This window comes from Tetrao urogallus (genome assembly GCF_951394365.1).
Source record: "Tetrao urogallus genome assembly, chromosome: 18".
Classification (NCBI taxonomy): Eukaryota; Metazoa; Chordata; class Aves; order Galliformes; family Phasianidae; genus Tetrao; species Tetrao urogallus.
This window is the reverse complement of record NC_136831.1, coordinates 8,941,520-8,965,390: the sequence shown is the minus strand read 5'-3', so window position 1 is coordinate 8,965,390 and position 23,871 is coordinate 8,941,520. Positions and strand designations below refer to the sequence as shown.

At 45.3% G+C, this 23,871-nt stretch overlaps 1 protein-coding gene across 5 annotated transcripts in view; it reads right to left on the bottom strand.

Annotated features, from left to right (window-relative positions):
- MYH10 (myosin heavy chain 10) overlaps positions 1–23,475 on the bottom strand; it is a gene marked incomplete at both ends in the record, with an annotated part of 89,581 nt that extends 66,106 nt beyond the window's left edge. For all 5 annotated transcript variants that reach the window (XM_079544116.1, XM_079544115.1, XM_079544117.1 and 2 more), the window contains 2 exons: positions 11,239–11,395; positions 23,131–23,475. In XM_079544116.1, the coding sequence (XP_079400242.1) occupies positions 11,239–11,395; positions 23,131–23,475 (502 nt within the window). The remainder of the gene's footprint in view (positions 1–11,238; positions 11,396–23,130) is intronic.
- Positions 23,476–23,871: the final 396 nt, after the last annotated feature.

Sequence of the window (23,871 nt, the reverse complement as noted above, 5' to 3'; positions counted from 1 at the left end):
CAAACATCTCCAAAAGCATAACACAGGAAGACTGACAGGCACAAGTGTTTTGCTGAGTACCTATCTTACTGCAGAGCAAATACAGCCCAACACTTCTGCTCCTGGGAGATTCCTTCAGCAGCACTGCAGACTCTACGTTTCACCTCTACCTTCAGCTGTGCAACACAGCTGAGTCGTGTTCGTCAGGGTACTTTCTGCAGCCTCACAGTTCATAGGAATACAGTATTTTGCCAACAACAGCCCATTAAACATGCAACTGAATGTTTCAGAAAGCATGTGATTTGCCAACACTATAAGGCTGGCAGGTAAAGTTACGGCACCTCAATTTAAGCAGCCATTACGAACTCCTTAATGAACCTGAACCTCCACATGGCCCAAGGATCAGAAGAGATCCAAAATGCCACAGGAGCCAAAGCACACCTCAGGAGATAACTCACTCCAGGAGGTCTCAGGTAACTAAAACAAAAAAGGAGAGGTGTCAGGGACATCATTAGGACAAGCAGGAGAATCACAGTATTCTTCCACATACACACAGGTGCCACTGGAAGTTGGAAGTGATGTCTTCTCTTTAGGGAAGCAGGGATACACCTTGAAACTGCATTTACCCTTTTCTTCCTGCCTCGTCACCATCAGCTTAGTGACAAGCTGTAAGTTCTTATCTCCAAGTTGAATGGCTTTGAAACTGAGATCGAGATGAACTTGCAGAGATTCTCACTTGTCCTGAAATGCATAACACTGCAATTTATCCTCAAAGATGAAATTCAGGTGCACCTCTTTCCACCCCTCCCCCCAGATACCAGTGGTTTTAAGATTAATAACAGTGCTCGGTTTGTTTTCAGCAGTGCTCACACTTGTCCCACAGAACACAGAACACCCCTGTGCCAGCTCAGACACCAGGCCACAAAGAATTCCAGCACAACTTCTCTTCCAGCACAACAACCTTCATTTCCAAGCGAGGACAGAACAGCACTGCTATCTCTAAAGCAATTACTAATTCCCGATCTTGTCTGTTTACTGTTTCTGACATGGCACAACACAAGACAGAGGCACTGTCTGTTACATTTCTTCTACAGGAGTACAGTCTACAGGAGTAAGCACTGAGGCTCATGGTCACAAGCCGCTTTTGGCAGTCCAGTAAGTCAATTCCTACCTCTTACTCCAAGGCTCAAGATGTGCCCAAGTCTTTCACTGAGAAAGTATCTCTTCGCTATGAAGGTGAGCACATTGACAAAGGCACTGTGTGGATGTTTCTGCAAGTGGTGAAGTTTTAAATAAACAACAGAAGCAGCAAAAAAAAAAAAAAAAAAAAAAACCAACACAAAAACCTGTGGTTCTGTACCTTATTCCAAAAGGTGCCAGATTTGAGATAAATCACAACTGCCACGCTTCAGTTCTGCTTGCTGACCAACTGCCTTATGCACTGAGTTGATCATTAAATGAAGCATGGCAGAGGTGAGGCAAACCCCAGCAGGGCTCACCCCACTGCTGGCTGGGTGCAAGCACTTCTTGCACATCTCACAGCCACACATTACTCACTCACTCACCCCAGAGCTCAGGCTGCTGCATAAGTGCTCCAGCACAGACAGTGCAACCTAACAGCACCCAGCCCTGGGAAAACAAACCAAGCTAGAATTGAGACCATTTTAGAAGTTGAGTGTTAAGCATTTGCAATGTTAGCTTGAAATTACCCAAATTCCCAAATAAAAACTGTGACATTTATTTTGACTTGCTAGCCAGGGCTTAATCAGCAGAAAAGGAGAAAACAAATAGCTGCCAGACTGCATCCTGCCCACTTTGTGGGACCGTGGGCAGCTTCTCCATTATACATCAGAAAGAATTTTTTGTCTAGTCCTCACCAAGTTTGAAGAAGCTCAAACAATGTTTTCACAGTCAGTGTTCCAGCAGTTTCACTTATTTCCATTAAGAGAGAGTCCTGTATGTTTAATTTAGAAGTTAAAACATATTTGCTAAATACACTAAGAGAAATTAAGAGACAACGCATTCCTTAACAGATCCATTCAAACAGATGTGCATTTAGGGAAGCCAAATGCAAGCAGCCCCGTGCAAGGGGCAGCTGCTGCAGCTCAGGAGGATTGCAGCACACAGCTGGCCCTCAGCACAGGGCAGCACAGGGACAGCTTGCAGGACAAGGGCTGGGCCACAGCGTGCACAAGGGCTGCAGGCAGCAGGGATGGGACACAGCCACTGGCCTCCAGCAGCTCCTGTTTCCGCTTCACAGCCACAGCAGTGAGAGGTCCCAGCCCATCAGGCACCAGGTTCCAGAGCTGCCAGGCCTCGCTTGTTCTGCTCACAGCTCTTCACATCACACAGACAGGCTGCTCTCTGGCTCCCAGTGAGCTTTTCCCAGCAGAAACGAGCAACTCCTAAACCTTCAGCTGGGGCCATCCCTATGCTTACTTCTCAGCGATATTTGCATACTGCTTAACAGTAACCTAAGATTAGTGGTAGCTGGCAACCACAGGCTGAAAAGGGTTTATTTGGACTGCAGAGTGCTCAGCATAGCAGTGGTTTCTAATCTCCAGCAACCCCGCTTAAGTTGCTCTGCTTCCTCTGCAGCACAATTTTGTTTAGACAAAGATTACATTGTCAACTGAAACAATAACTCAAGGAGGTCCTTTGACAGTAATATCTGCCACTGAGGCTCACTAATTCACTTTTGCTCCTCTCCCTCCCAAACAATTAAGCAGGCACAAACCACTGAAGAGAACTGGCTATGAACCAAGTGGGCTCTTCCCTAGTTACTCCATTCTGCCTGAACTCCGCAGGTTTGGAAAGAGAGCAGAGGACTTTGCTGGGCTTTCTGACTGTAACAGGAAGTTGAGCAGTTGGGTTTTCATCCTCAGTCACAGAGGGGACAGGACACAGCCCAGAGGCACATCCCACACCAGCACAGCAACTGGGGTAAGTGGAGCTGACCTCAGTGCATGGTTTAGCAGCTGCTGGATTGCAGCTGTAGATGCTTCTCTAATGAGTGTTTTCTAGGATCCATAACAAGCCTTTTGAGGGGCTTCACCTCAAAATATCTGATGTCTCAGATGCGGTGCATGGACTTACTGTGGCTCTGCTCTCTAGCAATGAAGTTGTTACTTTTAGCATCACTGATCACTGTAACAAATACGAAACAGTGTCCTCAGAGAATATTTAAGAGCCACTGTTACTGTCTTGTAAGAGGTTTCAAGAGTGGATAGCTCAGGAGATGCCCCCCATTTCAAGGACCAGCAGCCCCCAACAGCCAGCTGCAAGCAGAGCCCTGCCATGTCAGAGCACAGGCACAGCTCCAGCCATGGCTGCCTCCGCACGCAGGGCACAAATAAGCGCTGACTTAGCAAGACAGGAGTTCTGTCTCTGGTCCATCACACTCCAACAGCAGTTTTTCAAGAAGCACAGAACTCCAGCAGCCCTACATCCTGAGACACGGGCTGCTACCATTTAGCTGCCCCATTAAGGAATGTTTTCTCATTGTTCTGCACGTCACTTGTGATTGCCAATTAATGACCCTTTGTTCTCGCATAGGAAGAGATGGGTGGGAGATGTGAGCACCATTCCCCCTCCCTGTGCCATTTCAGATTTAGACTCACTCTGTTTGACCTCAATTATCATTCCCATGCTGAACACAGTTTTGATAACTTCAGCTGTTCTTTAAATGTTTTCCTGACTTATTTCCTCTCCTCCCAAAGGAGGGAAAGGCTGGAGCAGCACAAAGCACCGAAGGTACAAAAGTTTGGGGCAGCAGTTTTAAGTTCAGGGCAGTAAAGTGTTTCCCACTTTGATCCTATTCTCCAATTTTTAACCATTGCTGCACAATTAATTTAGATCGCTACAGATCTGTTTCACACTCACAAGCTCCTGCCAAAGCAGTGAGAGCTCCAGCACTACCAGAGCAATTTATTCCTTATCGTACACCTCATGTGTGTGGCCTCTGCTGTGAGCCGAGGTACAGCCCTTCGTCCTGGGCTCCTGTTTTTGCTGTCCTAAAAAAAATAAATCCACATAAGCCAAGTGTCATCTCAGAATCACTTTGCATTTTCCAGGCAAAAAAAAAAAAAAATCTACAAATGAGGGGCATGAACGCAAGCACAGGTTGGTTTATGTCTCCAGCAGTGACCCTGCCAAGCCACAGAAAGCAGAGAACAACAGATAAGATCAGCCACATAACCAGATCTGTACCTGCATGGGGCCTTCCCTCACACTGCAGTTACTTCAGAGCCTGTGCTTATGATAATTACCAAAATTACATTTGAAAACTCACGTGGGTCGTTATCAGATGACCTCCTGTCCACTCAGATTCATTCACAGATCAGTGTGTTTGAGAGGCACGCTCTCTCCCTAAAAAACCTTTCTGAGTCTTTATGCCCACACCACCTCACGTACGCACACACTCCTGTGAAGGCTAGCTGGATATTTTGGAACAGGTTCCACCAACACGTTGGACAGACATCATGCATACCACTATCATATCTGCAGATCTGAAAGAGAATCTCAGAGACAGCAGCTAACATCTGGCTGCTGGGGCAGCTCTGTGCCAAACATCCACACGCAGCCACAGCGAGTAGGTCAGCGGTTCCTTCTCCATGCTCAGAAATCTGGTGCTTGCAGTCTCACTTTCCTTTTCTTTTGAGTTTCCTTGTACACATAAGCTGATGGTCTTGCCAGCACTCTGAAAAAGCCTTGGAATAAAAGAAACCTGGTGCCCCTGAGCATCTGGAAAGCCAGAAGCTTCCATTTGGCCAAATGCCTGGAAGCACCAAGGGCAGACAAGTGAATGGATACTAGATGATGCCATCACTCCTGATTAGGAAGCTAGGAAAGCACTGAAAGCTTGCACTGAGATGCACTGATAATCATGTTGGTGATGAGAGCCTTGACTTACTGGAGACAAAGAACAGAAGAACACTCACCATTCCTCTCTGCTAGCTAAGAGCTCACAGTTGCTCCTACTTCTTGTTTCTGTGCCAGAACACAGCAAGAACATTTAATAAATAGGAGGGTGGATAAAAAAAGAGCTACTGCAATTGCTGCTGCTGGCAGCTCCGGCACAACTGGACTCTTCGTTCAGCACTCCAGAGGAACGCAGACATGACTGACCAAAAAAATGACTACAAAGCATGCATCACCAGCAGAGCTGCTGTAAGCAAAGTGCTCTCAGGAACACCATTCATTGAAGCTTTTGCTGTGCAAGAAGTAATACCTTCATTTGTGGCATCTGAAGGATAAAACCGAAAAAAAAGAAAAGCAGAAAATAGTGTTTATTTCACATCCACCCTGAAATAAAGTTTGATCTAAACTAAAACTGTGGAATAGAGTTTTACCAGAAGCAGGTGCTGGCTGAGTAATACGTACAAATGAATCATCTCACGAATGATTTCATAAGTTGGATGCACTTGCTCTTGAATTCCTGTCTGCCTGCTAGCACAGTCACAAACCAGCTATGAGCTCAGCCTGCTCTGCAGATCTTCAAGCTCCCATCGCTTGGTCGCAGCGTTGACCAAAAGGCTCAGGCTGGGCTGTGCAACACGGCGCCTCGGGGGAAGGGGCAGGGAGAGTGCCAAAGCTCCTTCTTGAAGGTGTGCCAAAAAAATTAACACAGTCAACCACTTCAAGTAACACTTCTAAGGAACTGAGAGTTAAGAAAACAGCAGTTCACTCTAAATACTATTATGTCTAATTAAGTTTGTAACCCTGAGGTTGAGCTCCAATTAGAGCAGAGATCCAAACACATTTTGACACAGAAAAAGACAAAGGTTAAGAACTGTTGTCCAAGTACTGCAGTACTGAAGAACTTCAAACACTACTAAAGGTGAGAAAAAACACGTGGTAGAATACAACCTCATTCTAACAGCGAGCATCATTAAGCTTTATTCAATAATTGCTATTGACATCATTCAGAGATGTGCTAATATGGCACAAGGTCATTAAAACAGCCCCAGCTGAAGCAGATCTGATACCAAGGAACAAAGAGGTGAGGAGAAATGAAGTACTGCACCACAGGTTCAGCTGACAGAAGCATTTCTCATTTTCCTTCAAATTCAGGAATGAGGCAGAAGACTGTTTCAGCATGATGGATTTCAGTTATTCTGCTTCAATTCTTCCTTCACGATTCTCCATCCCTCTTTCCAGCCATTAAAAATCACCGTATATCACATTTCCATGTTATTGTCACACAAATATTCACATTCCACACCAGCCTGGCTGGATAAAAGAAAAGCACAAAGCAGTGCAATGATAAGGAAGCCCAGAAATCCTTCCCATCACATCTGCCAAGCAGTTAGCTCTGTTCAGTTCCTGCCATCCTGCACTTTGTGATGAGCTGAAGAACTCTGAGGTTTTGATAACTCAAAAAAGATACTGTGAAAAACAACATTAATTGCACATTTAACAGGTTTGATGTGCTGTTCCCATCATGGAGAATGCTAGCCAGGCTCTTCACTCTCACAGCCACCTGTCCCTGCCACCTCAATATTCAGTAACACACAAAAGAATTGCCATGTTTTATTCTAAATTATTTCATACAATAAAAACATTTCCCAGAAGCATTTCAAAGGGAATTAACTAGAGATATAGGTCAGTATGCTATTTTGCAGGGAGCAGCAGTGGCAGTGCCAGCTCCTCCAGCACCGAGCGCTCCCCTCACCTATTGCACAGCTTCTGATAAAGCTCCCCTGGAACAGGATTAAAGCAGTCTGAAAATACCAGTGCTAATTTAGGGCTGACCAAGACGTCCTCAGGGAAACGGGATAGAAAGGAGAGACTAAGCATAATTATACAAGAGTAATATTAGCAGGCAAGCAGGTCTTCAGCAACCAGAAGCAAACCAAGTCTGCCTCAACACATCCTACAATGTATTTTGTTCAGATTCAGTGAATAAAGAGGCATAAGAAGACAATGCCACACTTCCTCAAAAAGTACAGCAGGAGAGGAGAGCCTCGTATGGGAAAAGCACCAGAGGAAAGTTATGTCAGTGCTGCCTGCACAATCAGGTCAAGCCTCTTCTGTTAAAAAAGGAAAAAAAAGATAGTCATAGAGGAATTAGCAGTCAGAATTCATTTCCTAAAGAAAATCCTAGCTCCTATCCATATTTCTGCTGCTCATCGCCTGTACGTTTCAGCACTGCAGAGGAACACAGCAAGTCTTACAAATTGTATTACCAAACAGAATTAAGGTCAATGTTGTCACAGGGATTAGGACACCAATTCCTTATGACCATGTCAACCGCCCAGCAGCTTTGAAAAGCTCTGCCTAGGATTCCTTAGTGAAGCATGCCAACCCCGGCCCTATGCATGAATGCATAGGATTTCTGTCTAGGGCCAAACAGCTTCAATAAGCCAGGAGCCCCTGGGTTATGTGAACTCACTGCTTCAACTTCACATTAAGAAAATGAAGAGAAAGCACAAGGGAAATCCACTAAATCACCTGTGAAGTAGCACTTAGCCTACCACCACAATGCTTTGAAAACTAATTAGTAGGGGAGGCAGAGGGGAAATCCAGCATGTAAAGCAGAATTGCAGGTTATTACCTTCTGAGGTCAGGACAGCAGGTAATGAGTGCTTCCGGAAGAGAGACCCGGGCTGCCGTAATGGGAGCGCGCTGCGTCCCGCCTGGCACTCACAGACTGCCTGCACTCAATCTTTACTGCAAGGCTTGCAGGAAAGTCAATGCTTACGAGATCAAGCAATCACTGAGATTTGCTTTTCCTTGCAAAGCTCGCCTCAAATCCTCAGCACATCACAGCTGCACCAGCACTGAACTGGCCAGCTGCAACACAGCCCTAAAAATGATTTTTCCACTTCCTTCTTTCTTGTGTGGAATTAGCGTAAGCTATCACATCTCTCTGCAGATTACTATTTGCTCTCAGAAATGAGAAACCAGGCTTTCTGAGCATATTCTGCTTCCCCTGCTCTTTCCCCTCCTTCCCCCTTTGTCCTCCTCAGTTAACAAATTCCAAAACGAATTCCAGCCCATTCTGCTTCCCACTGGAGGGCAAGATGAGAGCTGACCTGCGATGACAGCTCTCCCAAACAGGAAATTCTTCACGGGGATGAGCGCAGCAGCAGCTTTATGGCTGGCAGTTTGCAGCACTCCCCACATACAGCCTTTCTGTAAGAGTGCTGTGAAGTGCAACACGCAGTGCACATCACCAGCTTAACAAAATGGAGCACTTCAGCAGTGCATAAGATGACGAGCACCTATTCAGACACACACGCATCAGTTCTGTTTCTGCTGATCAAAAAAACCCTCTGCTTTCACAACCTTTTTTTTTTTTTTGCTTAAGATAACATTAAGGCTCACACAACACACGAACCCTCAGCTCAGCAGAAGTGTGAAGTCGATCTCCCATCATCTGAGCTCTGAATGAATGGCATAAAAGGGCTAAACTACCAAGTAGCAGTTTACTTGCTGCCCTTTACTACCAGCACACAGGAATTGTGTTGTAAGAAATCTGGTTGTTTGGACACAGCTCAGGTCCAAGTATCCTGGTGATCAGCATAAACACATTTCACCAACACCTGGAAAATTAGTAGCTATGATTACGAGAAAAGTAAACATGATTACACTGCACAAAATACCACTGAGCGGGCCAGGAAAACACAGCCAACCCGCTTTCATTGGCCTAAATTAATGGTTAAGGTATTCTCTGAGGTTATGGTCATATTACCCAACGAAACAGCATTCCTATGGCTTCAATCTCAGTTTTGAATCCTAATAATTAAATTCCAGAAGCCAACTACTGGACACGGTAGTCATCTATATCAAAAGAAACTACAGTAGCACAACAATTATTTGCAGTAGTACTGGAATAACAACTCTCTACCCCCAGTTCACTCTCCCTTTGCCATCCTATCTACACCTCCCAAAGCAACTGCATGCACAAACCGGGATGGGAGCTACAGAAACAGTTTTACAGCCACATTAGCAACTGCTGAGAAAAAGCACCGTTGTCAGACTATGCTTAAATAAGGCTGTGTTAGTGGAGACCACTCATGACTTCACCTGAAGTGCTGCAATGAAGACAGCTAGCTCTTGGTTAGACCTAATCCTACTAGCCAAAAGCTTCCAGTACAAGTTTTCTGTTCCATTAGTTTATGACAAAGTCTAGAGCAAAATGTAAGGAATAATTAGATTAAGGAAACTGAACTGTATCAACTCCTCAGCTATGAAGAAAAACCTAACTGTCCCTACCAAGTGACAGGCACATCCCACACTTTGTTTTGTACTTCAAACTGGCAACCAAAAAATAAGTTGAATATTGTTACTGACTCCTACTATTAAGGTAAGTACTAGTTGATACTGAAAAATCAAACAAACTGCAATTGTAACAGCTAAGGGTATTGCTGGCTCAAACTGAGCTCCCTCAAGCACTGCCTTGCTCAGCAGGTCCCATCTAGAGGCCCTGCAACCAAAGCCCAGCACTAAGCAGCAGCAGAGCTGCCCCTCCCTTCCACTTATCCCACTTCACACAAATGCTCACCAGCCATTCTCATCACAGCCCATCGCTGCTTCGCAAGAATATGAGAAGCCAGGCAAATCACCAATACAAACAGCCATGCCTCATACTTCAGGCAAATATCTCCAGAGCTCTGTACTCCACCTTTCTCCTACAGCACAGCAATGTCTGCAAACAATTCACTGAGGGCACTACAAAAAATCAGAAGCTGTGCTGCTTTCTCCCTTCCTCTGGAGGTCTCTTCTGATCTAACCCGATCAGGCAAGAACAGTTTGCTAAAGTAAAATATTTGCCTACTGTACAACTGCCAATACCTATTCCTGAGCTCTTACTTATCCTTAGCAAAGGAATTGTGAAGGCAAACCACCAACAGAAAGTTCACTGCCTGATTGCAATCGCTTGCAAAAATAACCAGGGAACAATTCCATACAGGTGAAGGATACCAGAAACAGATTGTTAACCTTGAAGAAATCATTCTGTAATACGTTGGTCCTGCTGCACAGCCCCCAGCTATTTTAATTCCAATCCACACCCTCATTCTTTTAAGAGAGGAAAATTCACACTATCAAAATCACAAAGCAAGTAAGCACTGAAAAACACAGAGATATATCAGTACGAAAAGAAAACAACTGTAACTAAACACAGACTGTCATATGAAAGCTTTTTCTTTAAACCTAGTTTCCTAAATTCAGGACAAAATTTGTACATCCAGCGAGAAGTCCAGAGACACAAACTGGTACTGGGGAACAGATACACAGAGAGCATCTGAGCCTTGAGAACTACTGATGTTGACTTACACTGTATGTATGTATGCAACCCCAAAGTCTGCACTTGTCTTCCAAGTTAGGAAGACTCTGATCTGAGTTGTGAGAGGTTTATGTTGTGCTGACAGGCTGTAGCTTCTCTTCCAGCCACACGTGCAGCAGAACACAGCACGTTTTTCAGGCCTCTCTGTCCTACATGCACTTCTCTAGATAGAGCAAGCTGGTGTTTCTGGATCAGTAAGGTATCCCCAGCGTAAGCCAGGAACCAGTGCAAACAGCACCATCCAACACTGTGTCAGTGCAGTTGTACAAGTTTGATGCTGTTGCTTCTTTCAACATACTTACCACAGTGGTGTTTATTTCAATGCATTTATCTGCCAGATGCTCATTTTCCAAAATTCCAAGCGCCCACCACGAAGTTGCTCACTTTGCTACAGATACACCTCATGGGAGTTTGGTGGTAAAAAACAAACCTGGATCTTCAAGGTGAAGCACCTGGCTGTGTCTCACTGCCATTTCAGACCATTACTTCCAGTGGCCAAGATGTCACCATTTTTAAAGGAGCACAGAAACAAGCCATTACACCTCAGCTTTCCCCTTTCATCGCACTGTCTCATTCTCACTTCACTCAATGCCAGGGCACTTACAACTTTTGACATCAATCTTATCTCTTTTTCTTTTAGAAGGGAGTATTTCCATTACAACTTCCAGTGCCCCCAGCTGGCACAGCACACCTCCTATTGGCATCCATTTGCTTCTGAGCCGTAAGGCAGACAAACACACCAATGAGGGGTCAAGCTCCAAGTTACTTCTGGTCTAAAAGCTGAAGTCTCCAGGTAAGAGAGCATTCTTTTTTTTTTTTTTTTTTGAACACAAGAGGAAATAGAGATTGCGTTAAGAACTACAACACAGCAGGAAAATACACAGCTGAACTTCCAAAACTCGGGAGCTTTAAGTGCATGGAAGAGTTGAGACTCACTGAATGACTGTAAGAAATGTTAACGCCCTTACCTTGCAGCATGCATCTGTAGGCAGACTCGGATATGGCATAAATGTGTGGTGGCATTTCGTGGCGCTTCTTCCCTCTGTACATCTCTATGATGTTCTCTGAGTAAATCGGGAGGTTCTTGTACGGGTTTATAACTACGCAGAACAGCCCTGAATAGGTCTTAAAAAAGAAAAAGAGGTTTCATTAATAAACACAGAATTGAATTAGAAACACGAGGAGCAAGACGTTTTTCACAGGCTATTTTGGATTTCTCTTAGAGCAAAATTAAGGTCCTTTCTGTTGGAGAACTTTAAGTACATGCTATCCTCAGACCGCTGGTTTATAGTTCTGTTAAAAAGCTCTTTAATTACCTGCATTAAAAGTCATTTAAAGATAATCAACGTAAATAAACATTGAAGTGGAACATCTGATCTCCTTCCCACAGATATTTAAGTCTCTTTTCTACTTATAAAGTTAAAGAATTAAGGGCACCTTTTGATGTTCTACTCCTTCAGTCACACGCCTGCGAAAGTATTTTCATTTTTATACTTGGAAGAACTGCAATATTGATTTACCCTATAATCATCCTCTAAAAACTGTTAAATTACAGGAAAAAAATCAAGAGCTTACAATAGAGAACAGCGATTTTACCTATCACACAACACAGAGGAGAAAAATAACTACTAGATATGTCCAGAGTTATTGCACTGACACAGAAATGTACATTGTACTGAGACACCACTTGTGGAAGACCAGACTTTACAGAATCAAAGAGAGGACATCACATTCTTCACACATTCTTTAGCTGGGACTGGCAGCGGTTGATAAGGACAGAGAGCAGAGACTTTGTGCAAGAGCAAACCCTATTATTTAGGCTAATGTATCATTATTCTATTATGTAACTTGGATAAGGAAAAAGCCTATTATTCCCAACCACTATTCTTGCTATCCTGCTGTTTTCCTATGATGCCATGTCTTCCTTCTGCAGAGGCCCAAAGCAATCTCCTCCTGGAGATGCTGCTCCTTGCATTCCCCCATCCTGGGCACAGGGCAGCAGGCACTGCAGACAGCGTTCTGTCACCTGCTTTTAGAGCTGATACTGAACAGAAATCATCAGAGCTGCCATCACATCAAAACATTCAAGTACAATTTTTACACTGCTCTTTGAAGTCACTCGTACTGAGGCATTTCTTTTTTACTGCTACTGAAATTGAGTGTACACTGCAAGCGATACACATAGGCCCACATTTCCACATGAATTAAGTATCAAGATGACTTTGGAATAGTTCAACCTCTGCTCTACAGAAGTTACCACACGTAAGTGATATACATAAACATCAGCAGTTGCACATATCAATATACAGAGATGGAAAATAATCAGTCCTCCCTTTGCCAGTAGGAGGATATGCAAACACGGACTGGCTGCAAGGGCCTGAGTAACAAAGGCAAGGTAACAGAAAGACAACTTCGTGCACTGCCAGAAGAAAGCTCGTGTCATCTCCCTCAACTGAGGCATCCGAGGCATGAGAATGGCTCCCCCCCTTTCTAAACCCACACCTAGTGTTGTTTCCTTATGAAATGAAGACTACTGGAAAAATTTTCTTTTATACCAAGTTCTGAAAGCACATTTTAACACCATTAGCATCTTTAGTACCATGGGAACGTTAGCAAGAGAGAGCAACTGTCTTCTGCCAGTGGCAACAAGCATCTCTGTGGGTCAGGAAGACTGCCTTGCCTTTACAGACTGTTAGAAGAGGGATAGCTATTGCTAGCCCAGACTTCACTGACATCCACTGGGAGCCTACGTAGTATTAAGCAGACAACACAAGAATCTTACAGCATTTTTTACTTCAAAAACAATTTTTATTTGGAAGAGGAGGAACTTTATTCCTTCTGCACAAAGGATCCTGGAAGTACAGGCAGAAGGCGATCTCTGAGCCAGGAGCTATCAGTAAAGGAAAAGAACTTGGTGTTACATCAGATGTCCTGACTGGAAAGGAATCTCTGCTTTGTTCTGATATGCTGGATGATAAGAACTGCAGTGCCTTACCTAGCCAAATATCTTTGGGAATAACGTATGTATTTCTCAAGAAAGGAAACAGATGTTATCAGGTCAGTTGACCCAAGCACAAAGAACAACTTATTATTAACTCAACATAAGCAAAGGGCCTTTGGTGAGAGTGCAGTCCCTCTCTGGCCTCCCTTCCAGCCCTACCACCACCGCTCCCACCAGCACTGCTGCCCTGGCAGTGACTTACGAGTGGGCATTGCCTCTTGGAGGACAAATTCCTAAAAGAATTTGTTAGTAATAGAATGAGCTGCCTGACCAAATGCATCATGGCCACTAGTGAGATCATAATGCAGAGGGAAGGCAGGACGGTTATTTTAATAGCACGGTTCAGCTGACCAAGGAGCCAAATGAGGTCACCCACACTCATCTACAAGCAGTACCAATAGCATGAAGACATCAAAAGCTCACCATAAATCTCTTTATCATTCCAGCATTCAAGCAATGATAGCAAGAAGCAAGGCACATATTTATCCACCCATCCTGCAACCACCAGCTTCAAGTCAGCAAGGAAATGCAGCACAGCTGCTGCTTGCTATGGTCACTTTGGATGACGAAGACCAGCTCACTGCTGACTGCAGATGAGATCTGGTCATGAGAAAAGAATTCCTACAGCCAGGTCAGCTCCCAGCTCTGCCCCAGCACATCCTCTGATCACTGCAGCCACACAGACAGTTAATTAGGCATCATCCCGTGCAGCTCATTCATACAGGGTGGTTCTGGAACCCTTCACCCAGCTCCACCTGGGCCCTGCTCTGCTATCCAGCTCCACAGACCTGGGTTCACCTCTCTGGGATACACCTTACCAAGGATGCAGCTGTCTAACTAACGCCTTATAAACACAAACTTAGCAAGTTTCTAAGCTCTACTGATGACACCTAACCTGGAAGCCTTTCCAGACCACCTCCCAGTGCAGTAATTGGAGGGATCAGAGAATCTGGAACGACCCCAATAAGCAAGTGAACTATTCACTACTTTCACCAATGCTGAGGTTCATTCATTTGGAGAATAAATTTGTATCACTGACCACTAAATCTCCACCATAAGAGAGCTCTTCCACACGCAGTACCACAAACCCAACCATCCTGCTGCCCTGCATACCTGTCACTCAGTTCACTCTCCTGCCCTTTCCCTGCAGAATTTGAAGTCACACTTCTTTCAAAACACCACAGTGCTACAGAGATTCATTTACTTGAGGAAAGATGGCACCAAGGTTCCCCAAAGGAGAGAGAACGTGTAACCTGAAGGCAAGACAAATAGGTTGAGATTGTTTAAAATGTTTTGATGAAGTCCTTTGTGACCTGCCAGAGGAAAATACATATACATATTTACACCTGCCTTACAAATGGACGCCCTGCTCAATGATCAGCCCCAGGCAGCTGCTGCAGGAGCCCAAAGCTTTCAGACCCAGGCAGGGCAGAGTGATGCCCTGAGCCTCTTCTGCTTCCCAGGGCCCAAACTCTACCAGGAGACCAGAATGAGAATTGAGCACTGCAGAGCTACAGCAACTGTCCTGGATGAGGAACCAGACTTCAAGTTTCAGCTTACAGGGTTAGGTCTGTATATTGAAAAACTAAAGTATAGATGCTTACTCACCTTAGGACTGTGTGATCAGCTGCAAACTAAGCCAGCTGCTTGAAACACATTTCTGCTTCGCACAGGAACAGGATATAGACAATATCGAGCAACAGCAACGCTGCCTGCTGGGATGCATGCTCTCCAGGCAAGGCTCCAGAGACAAACAGTAAAGCAGAGCTCTGACAGTGCTGTATACAAACTCTCCTTCAGGACACTAATTGTGGCGTTTGAATATTTCCAGATGCTTACAAGCTTTAATCCAGTAATACATCACTTAATAATTTGGATTTTGGTATGCAGCCCCAGACTGCAGAGCTCAGCCTGCTTGCAGAGGCCTATCTGAAAGCTACGGTATATTCCTAGCAGTAAGCAACCTGAGAAGGAGACAGACATACGTATCTGTCAGACATTGTGCATCATCACTTGCCTCTTGGAGAGCAGCTTACCAGTGCCACACAGGTAACAGAAGATTTACCTCTCACTTTATCTGAACTCTTCAGACACAAAAGAAAGTTTCAACTTGCAGACTACAGGATCACTCCCACTGATTGGTACCAGTGCTTCAGAGCAGGAAAGGTTCCCAAGTGCTGTCTTTCCTTAAAGCCACATCAAAACATCACTGTGTGTGTGTACCTTTACAATGGCAATAGTGCCCAAACCTTTGTACAGCTCCCTAGCTTAACAGTCCAGCCTTGCAGTTCTTCTGTCAAGGAAAATGCTGTTATGATGGCTAGGTTGGTGCCTCCTGCTGCAACACCAGAAAAAGGCCTCTGTAAAGAGTGGTTTCAGAGCACATCAGCAAGATGCAGGTCAGTTCTCTAAAGGGAGAAATGGAACAGTTTGCCTTGCTGCAGTACCCAGGCTCAATGTTTATCTGCAGCTCCTCAAATGCAGAAAGTGATAGACATAGTCCACTACTACATCAATAATTAAGCTGAAATAAGCTTCTAGGCATCCCCTACTGTTAACTGCAGTGTAACCCACTAGTGTCTTGCCTAGAAAACAAGACCTGTATCCCATGTTTGCAAATGTAGGGCCCATCCTCCAGATAGGAAAGCTGCAACACCACATCATCGTCCCCTTGTCCAGTTTTACCTTCTTAGGTTGCACAGCTGCTGCCTTTCACTCTCCACACCTTACTCAAGCCTCTGAGCTGGGCGTGCTCTCACAGAAGCCTGCCTCCCCTACTCACTGAGGTAACCTGAAATTCACACTGTACAGAATGGGATGTAGCTCCTCAGCCCCTGAGAAGCCAGAAGCTGTGGCCTGGAGAGGAACACATCCTCCACTATGCGCAGCTGCAGCCCAGCCAGCATCTGGCACATCACCATCACCCCCAGCCCAAGCTCCCCAGTCAGAGCACTTGGCAGCCTGGCACCTGAATTAACCCAGATGTCTGCACAAACTCTAGCTAAAACAATTCAGTCCTACTGGCATCCAGCAAGCAGAGGTCAGAGACACCAGCAAGGGTGAAAGACACAGAGGGGCAGCAGGAGTCTCAGCCTGACAGAAGCTGGGCTGGACAGGGACAGCAGCCCTGGCCGCTACTCAAACAGCTGAAGGGCAAGATCTCCATGGGGATGACAAAGGGAACACATATACAGCTATTAAAGCAAAAACACTGCCCAAACTGCAGAACAGCATTGTCTACAGATGTTCTCTGCAGCCGGCCCTGCAGACAGGGAGCTCAGTAGCACTACACTGTCACATTTACAGGCTTCAGACTGTTTAAAAAGAGAATAAACAATGTAATTTGGCAGCACAGGTTACGCCCCGCTCAGAGCTCCCCACTCAGACTGACAGCAGTGTCACTGAGCACAGTGTAAATGCCCCAACCATGCCGAGCCTCACACGGGAAAACATGATCCCAGCTCACAGCAGGGCAGTGCAGTATTAATATCCCCTAGCAGGCTCTGCAGGGCCGTACAGCAGCCCCCAGCCCACCTCAGGCTGCCTGCTGCAGGCACTGGGCTCAATGGGCTCTGCTGGATGGAGCACTCAGCTGAAGAAAGGCACTGTGTTACCAGTCCATATCCAAACTACTGCATCGCTGTGGGCTGCTATGCTACCACTGCTAAAGGAACCAGAGAATACATCAGACCTTGTATCCCTTCTTGCGTAGGGACGAGAGATTTTAATACACCAAAACTCAACTTGATCACGTTTGAGTCTTCCACAAACCTGAATTAATCTAAAAACAACTTGAGGTCAAAGCAGTCATCAGTTTGAACCCAAGCACTGCTGCGTGCTATAAAGTACCAGAGCCCACACAACTGGGTCATCTTCATGGGAAGATGAAGTGAAGGTACAGACTCGAGATTCCTGCAGGGTCTGTTGTTAGCAGTCTGTTACAAAGTGATCTGAAGTTCTCCCAACTGGACCAGCACAAAAATTGAAACAATTAGAATACAGCAGCTTACATAATTACACTGACTGCTCTAGGTTATGCTCTGGCCTCACAGGAGCAGTGGCGTAAGAAGAAACAGGTTACAGCTTGAGACCTGCTCCGCACAGCAGGCCCTGGAGCTGGGGACTGCAGCTCATTTGTCATTTTCTGCCCCCTCTTCTGCTAAATAAAATGGAAAGTATAGGAAAAAAAAATTGGGCTGCAGACCAATTATGGAGGTAATACTCGTAATTCTAAGAAATATCTACCGAAGTGTTTGTAACCACAATAGCGAGCATGTTTTCTTCTTTGCTGCTAGGAAAAAGCAGCATATGCAGAGAGCAGTAATTAGCAGGAAAGTTCCAGAAGCCCTTGGAGTTGCACAGCTTCCAACCCTTTTGGAAAAGTCTTTGCTAAAATGAAACTGAGTGGTGGGTGGTGAAAACGATCCATATTTTGAGTTCAAAAGACTTGAGAGTTGAACCTGAACCCTTCCTCCATGTGCCCCAGCATCCCTCTGTTCTTCCACAGGAACAGCAGAACCAGGCGAAGCCAAAACCAACAGAATTTCTCAGACAGCTGCTCCAATCCTTGTGACCAAACGAGGTCAGGAAGCAGTTACTGCCAAGACTTATGGAATATCAGCAAGCCACATTAACTGCAGGCAATGACCCCTCCTTTCAGGAGAGCAAGGAACAGAGCAGAACAGATGGGGGCAACGGATTTTGAATATGGTTTTTATAAACCCTACAAGATACTGATGGTCAGCCTTAGCGACAGATCAACACCACCCACAGTTCAAACAGGCAGCTCCTTCATTCCATCCTGGTAGGCACAGGAATGGCAGCCTTTGCACAAGGCAGATACTTCAGGGCCTGCAGTGTCTCCCCTCAGTTATTCAAACACCAGGACTTCCACAGAGCCCTCGAGCAGACACACACAGCTTTCTAGGAACTTCTCAGCTATTTGTCCACACGCATCAGTCAAATAAGCCCTGCATCTCAGATGTGACACTCAGCTCTCTTCTCTCCTGGAAAAGCAGACAGGTGTGTCAAACTCATGCAGGATCCACACCATTCAAGTTCATTTACTTAGAATCTTTTTGCTTTAACAAAATATGTGTTAGTGAGTTGGGCATGAAGCTCTCTTTTTCCCTTCTATTTTCCACCAAGGAACTAAGAGACAAAAGCAGAGCTTCATATTGCTGGGAAGTTCCATCCAGTCCTACCTCAGCAGCACAGCCATCAGCTTGTTCTTCCCAATTCCTGCCCAAGCTGCAGTACTGCAGACATCTTACCTTCCATCCAGCAGAACGGAGGTATTTACACTCCTGACCTCCGCAGTCAGTTGCATTTCTATTTACTAAAACACTTCAGAGCGACTTAAATATTCAAGATATTACAAGAACCGAATCCAGACTGCTGCCTACCAAAGCACTGAAACACCTCAAGTGACCAGGAACAGTCCTGAGCTCTGTTCTGCAGTCCTTGAAGTGGTGTAGCATACCACAAAATTCAATTCGGAGCTCAAGAAAAAATAAGATCTTGCTCTGAAATGGAAGGACTCTCAGCAGTGTGATGATCAGTCACCTGCTGAAGCTCCCTTTTTTCAAAGTGCAGACAGAAGAAAATGGTAAAAAAAGAAACAAAAATACATATATATGCCAACAGTTCTCTTCTTCACATCAGCCATGAGTCAAATTGGATAGTAAGTTCTGCAGAAACCTCATTTTGAACACAGCTGACATGACTATGTATAGCCTATATATAATCTTTCTGAATTGTGATCTTTAATGCTTTGTTGAGAATGAAGCACACAAATGAAGATGGAGAAAATGCTTCCTCCTACACCAGAAACTCCTCTGGAGCATTATCTGCAGCTCCCCATCAAAGCAGCTCTGTATTTTCCCCTCCATATGATCACGTGCAGCATCTCTTCCCCCTGCATTTTGCTTCCAGACTAAATTCTGCCTTCTTGGTGATCTCCCCTGGCAGCCCCATCGCTCCCCACCAGGACATCCATTTCAAATATCTCCTGTGTCCAGGGGACACAACGGAAGGTGACAGCTACAGCTCTGACAGCCAAAGCCACAGCTTCAGCCCCTGCTCTGAAGCAGCAAACTGACACCACAGCTGTCTGAGTCACGAGTGGCACAGCTCCCGGCTCCCCAGCTCACAGCACTGCGGGTCAGTAGGCAAAGAGTGAATTCCTACATTCAAACACCATGCTGGACGGTGGGGAGGTCAGAAGCTGGCTCAGAGGGAACCCAGAACCTCATGAAGTAATGAGGCAAACAGCCTGCAGTTGGCCACAAAGGTCTGCAGAACTCTGCAGCGTGCAGAGCTGATAGACCCTTACAAGTGATTCTTCCCAGTGGATGCCTCTATTCTGCCATTTGATTTAAAGATCCCCCTCAGCCTGCCCTCTGAAATCACGTCTACCTGATGTGACTTACACAGAAACGCTGATCCACAGCTGGTAGCCAGAACTCTTCGCAAGACCTGCATATAGAACACTACTGCAAACATCAAGATGTCCCCTCACTCAAGCTAAAAACCCAAAGCTCATGCCCAAAGGCAAACTCCTCCCTTACAGCAGCATCCCCAGAAGGCACTGAGAAAGCAGTTCATCAGGCACAAGGACACGAAGAACTGGCACACAACCAGTCTGAGCAAAGTCCTATTGATCCAAACCTTCCCAACAACCTCTCAGCTCTTGCGGATCCCCCTGGCTACACTCACAACCAACTGCCTCCAGTTCTTGATCTACAGCAAGGAAAGAGGCTACTAATTACAGACTGAGGCTAGGGTTAAGGCTGGCCATTCCAGAGCAGAGTATGCAGTCTAGAGTATCAGAGATCCACATGACATATCCCTACCAGAAGGAATGTGCACATACCTAGGGAAGCATAAGGTTTGGATTTTCACCATAAAAATCAGCATGAGCACAGATCATCTGTGGAACTCGAGGCTGTGTGGGATCATGCTTAACTGTCAGTGGGTCAAGGAGAAAAGTCCATGTACAAGAAGCCATGATGACAGGTTTGCCCCATTTCTGCTGTGAATATAGTATGCTTCAGAATAAACTGCAAAAATAATACATTTTCTCCAGGAAAGATACCTTAATGTTCTTCAGCTACACTGAAAATAAGCCTTATGGCAAGAAGCAGAACAGGTGATGTTCAAGATGGAGGAGGAAATGAAATCATTTTGTCTCCTCCACATGGCTGGGCTCACCACAGTTCACACTCCAACCACTCTTCCCAGCAGATCCCATGCAAACCCTGCTACTTTTTGTCTTCTGCGTCACCATGAAGAGAGCAGCAATAAAGGCAGGACCAAGAACAGACAACACACTCTCACACACCACCAGTGTTCAGTTCTCCACTCATGCTCACCACCCGCACAGTGATACAGCACTCAAGATCATGCCACTGGACAGATACCAGAGATGCTACAGGTTGCAGAACTGCCCACCATCCCTCCTTAAACACTGCGTGGAACTCTTCTCAATGCTCAGCTCGTGCAACTCAGCACCTGCTGGATGTAGTCACCTCTCCCTGCTCCTCCACTAGTTTCATTCTGCAGAGGTAAATGATAGATTACTAGACTTGTCAGTCAGATTTAACAGCTTGTTTCCTTTCCAGGGACTGAAAGGACTCTACTCCAGTGGACAGTCTCACCTACTTCCTAGAAAGGCAACTCTGTATGCTACTGGTTAGCAATTAATAGAAAGCACATCAGATTCATCGTTGCTATCTCAGCTGTTCAAGGTCAGCACTAAAATGAACATCAGCTTGGTTATTATCAAAGCACCTGGGAATCCAGACATGCCTCAATCCAATTCCTGCCAAGGTCAGTTTCCTATAATTCACTTCATCAGCTCTTAACTCTGGCTTTTCATGCCAGATGCACATCAGCAGGTTACCAGGCAATAGCAACGGCTCCTGAGTGTGCAGTCAGCAGCAGCAGCAGTGCAGGTGCAAGGCTGAGGAAACGGGGATCCTTGAGAGAGAGCAGAACTGCACTAAAAATCCCACCAGCTCAAGCTGCTGTTGAAATTCTTGTAGCCTGTTCTCTGCCAATGTTCAGCCTCCAATTGTGGCTCCCCCCCCTCCACAAAGTGAGCAGAGTTTTAACTTCAAATAAGCAATTACTCCGGGTGCACAGACACACACTATTCTTGGTAAAAGCAGCATCCTCCAGCAATGTCGCTGTGGCTCAGACCTCCAGTTAAGGCCAACAAATCCATTAGCTTCTTGATCCCAACCAACTTCCAGCTCGGGGGCGGGGAGGTCACCACTAACATACGGATGCAGTAATCCTCCTATGTGACAGCAGTCCCTCAGTGCCAAGGAACCAAGTTGCAGAGCCTGCGCCTCCACAGCTCGAGCATGAAAACAGAAAGCACCATTTGGAGAAGCAGGAGAGGGTCAGAAATAAGTGAGCAACCTGTAAACTACCACAAACTCCCGTGTATGACAAGAGCAAGACAGAGGGCTTTTCGGTTTGTCATTCATCCAAAGTAACACAGCAGCACATTTGCCTGTATGAAGAGTGAGAGGTTCTCAGCACCAGCCTCCAGAAAGATCTGTGGTTACATCTGATGTATGGAGCCCTTAAATATCCAAGCACCAGTGTAAGGTCTACACCTTTCAGCTCTCATTATAAAGGAATACTGGTAGAGAGGAGGTAATGACTTCCGTAACTAGTATTATGACTGATACACACATAGAATATTTGACTTATCAACTTGTTTACTTTTAATTCTCAATCCAGTCCTTACTAATTATCCATTTAGTTTACTTTTAAGCTTAGAGGAAGCATTCCAGAAGCATGTTTTGCTGAGCTCAGTCTCTTGGTGGAAGGCCTCGGAATGGCAAAAAGCAAAAACCCACACAGAAGCGAACACAGAAGTACGAGGAGATCTATTAAATCCAAGCATTACCAAGCGTCCTCTGATGCCTAGGCAGACAGGAGAAATGAGCCAACTAACTAGCAGGACTACATAAAAATGGATTTAAGCTTTAGAACAAGCATTTATTAAAGTGAGCCAAGTGTTTAAGCAGATGTTCCAGTCACTTGAGATAGAAGGGCTGCTCGTCGAGCCCAAGTATCACCAAAAGCTACGAGCCACTGTGCAGTCAGCCCAAGAGACAAGGAGCTCCTCTGAGCTGCATGCCACAGACAGCACTCAGTGCTGTTCAAGGAGGAAATGCCCCAGTGCCTTTGTGACTCCTGACTCGAAAGAAAGATGGCAATAAACCACATCTTTCAATTAGTGCTTCGAAGCCGCTGAAAAAAGAAAGCTTTATCTTATTGATTTTAAGCACTTGAACACATTCCTTCCTGGCCCACTGAGTTGACATTAGACATTCTGCATTCCTAGCACTTCCCAGCTTTTAATTCACCTCTTATTACCATTTTTAATAGACAACAAGTTAAAACAAGATACTTGTTTATTCATACGAGCAATTAAAGAGCAGTTATTCAGCAAAGTTAGGTTTTGTAATCTCTCAGTTCAAACAAGCCATTTGATACCATTCACTGTATCAGTTAAGCATGTCTGAGGCAAGTGCTCTAATGAGCCACATGAGCTAAGCACCCAGAGCTGCCATTTAGCATTCTATTTTTGAAAGATGCTTGCAGAATTATTTCCATAGGAGAAATTTTTATTATTCGTTTTATGACAACAGAGCTCCTAACCTGCACGCAGCATGGAAAAAGACACAGGGCTAATCTAAATGCAAAGGACACAAAGCATTTACGTTATCAAAACCAAAGCCAAGACCCATTTCCTCCATTTCAAATAAGCAAAGGAATGGCAATCAGATAAACTTCAGCTGAACGAGCAACCGTAATGAACCCAGTAATTAGTACTTACATAGATGAGCCCAGAGTAATACCGGTCCTTTAAATTATGCAGTACAGAGGCTTCATTTAAACAGGTTAATTCTGCCATGTCTTCCACCTTCGAGAACTTGGGGGGATTCATCTTCTGAATGTCATCTTTATTGACTAACGCTTTCTTTCCGTTCTCTGCCAGTTCAACCAACACTTCGTCCCCCTTTTCCTCCTTGATGCTGGCTGCCTCAAAGCCATGGCGCTCTGAAGGAATCCACACCAACTTCTTGGCAGTCCAATCAGCCTGGGTGGCAGGGTTGTAGATGACAGCCCTGTCCACAAAGAGGTATCTCTCGGGATCTTCCTGCCCAGATCTCTGTGCCATTGTGGGAAGGGAAGGTGTCCTCTATCAGTTACCCTGTGCATTGCAAAGGAGAGAAGCAAGAAGCACATTACACGTTGCACTCTTACCCACGAACGGAGCCGTGACACCAATTAAATGGTCTGCCACCAACGTCTGCATCTTCCCACGGGTGATGGCATAGTGTGAAGGCTTTCCATAGCATGAAACTGCCATACAACTGGGAGCCCCTCTCAGCAGTGGCCCTCTGAATAATTAAATCACTGTCCAGAAGTCAGTGATCTTTCACATATCATCCCAGACCCGCTACAGAAAAAGAGCGCAAACCAAGTCCAGTTGTACACCAGAGAGACACTGCAGCAATGGCAGGAACCATAAGAACAACATGCACCTATATTTATTTGGTGGTTAAAAAAAAGA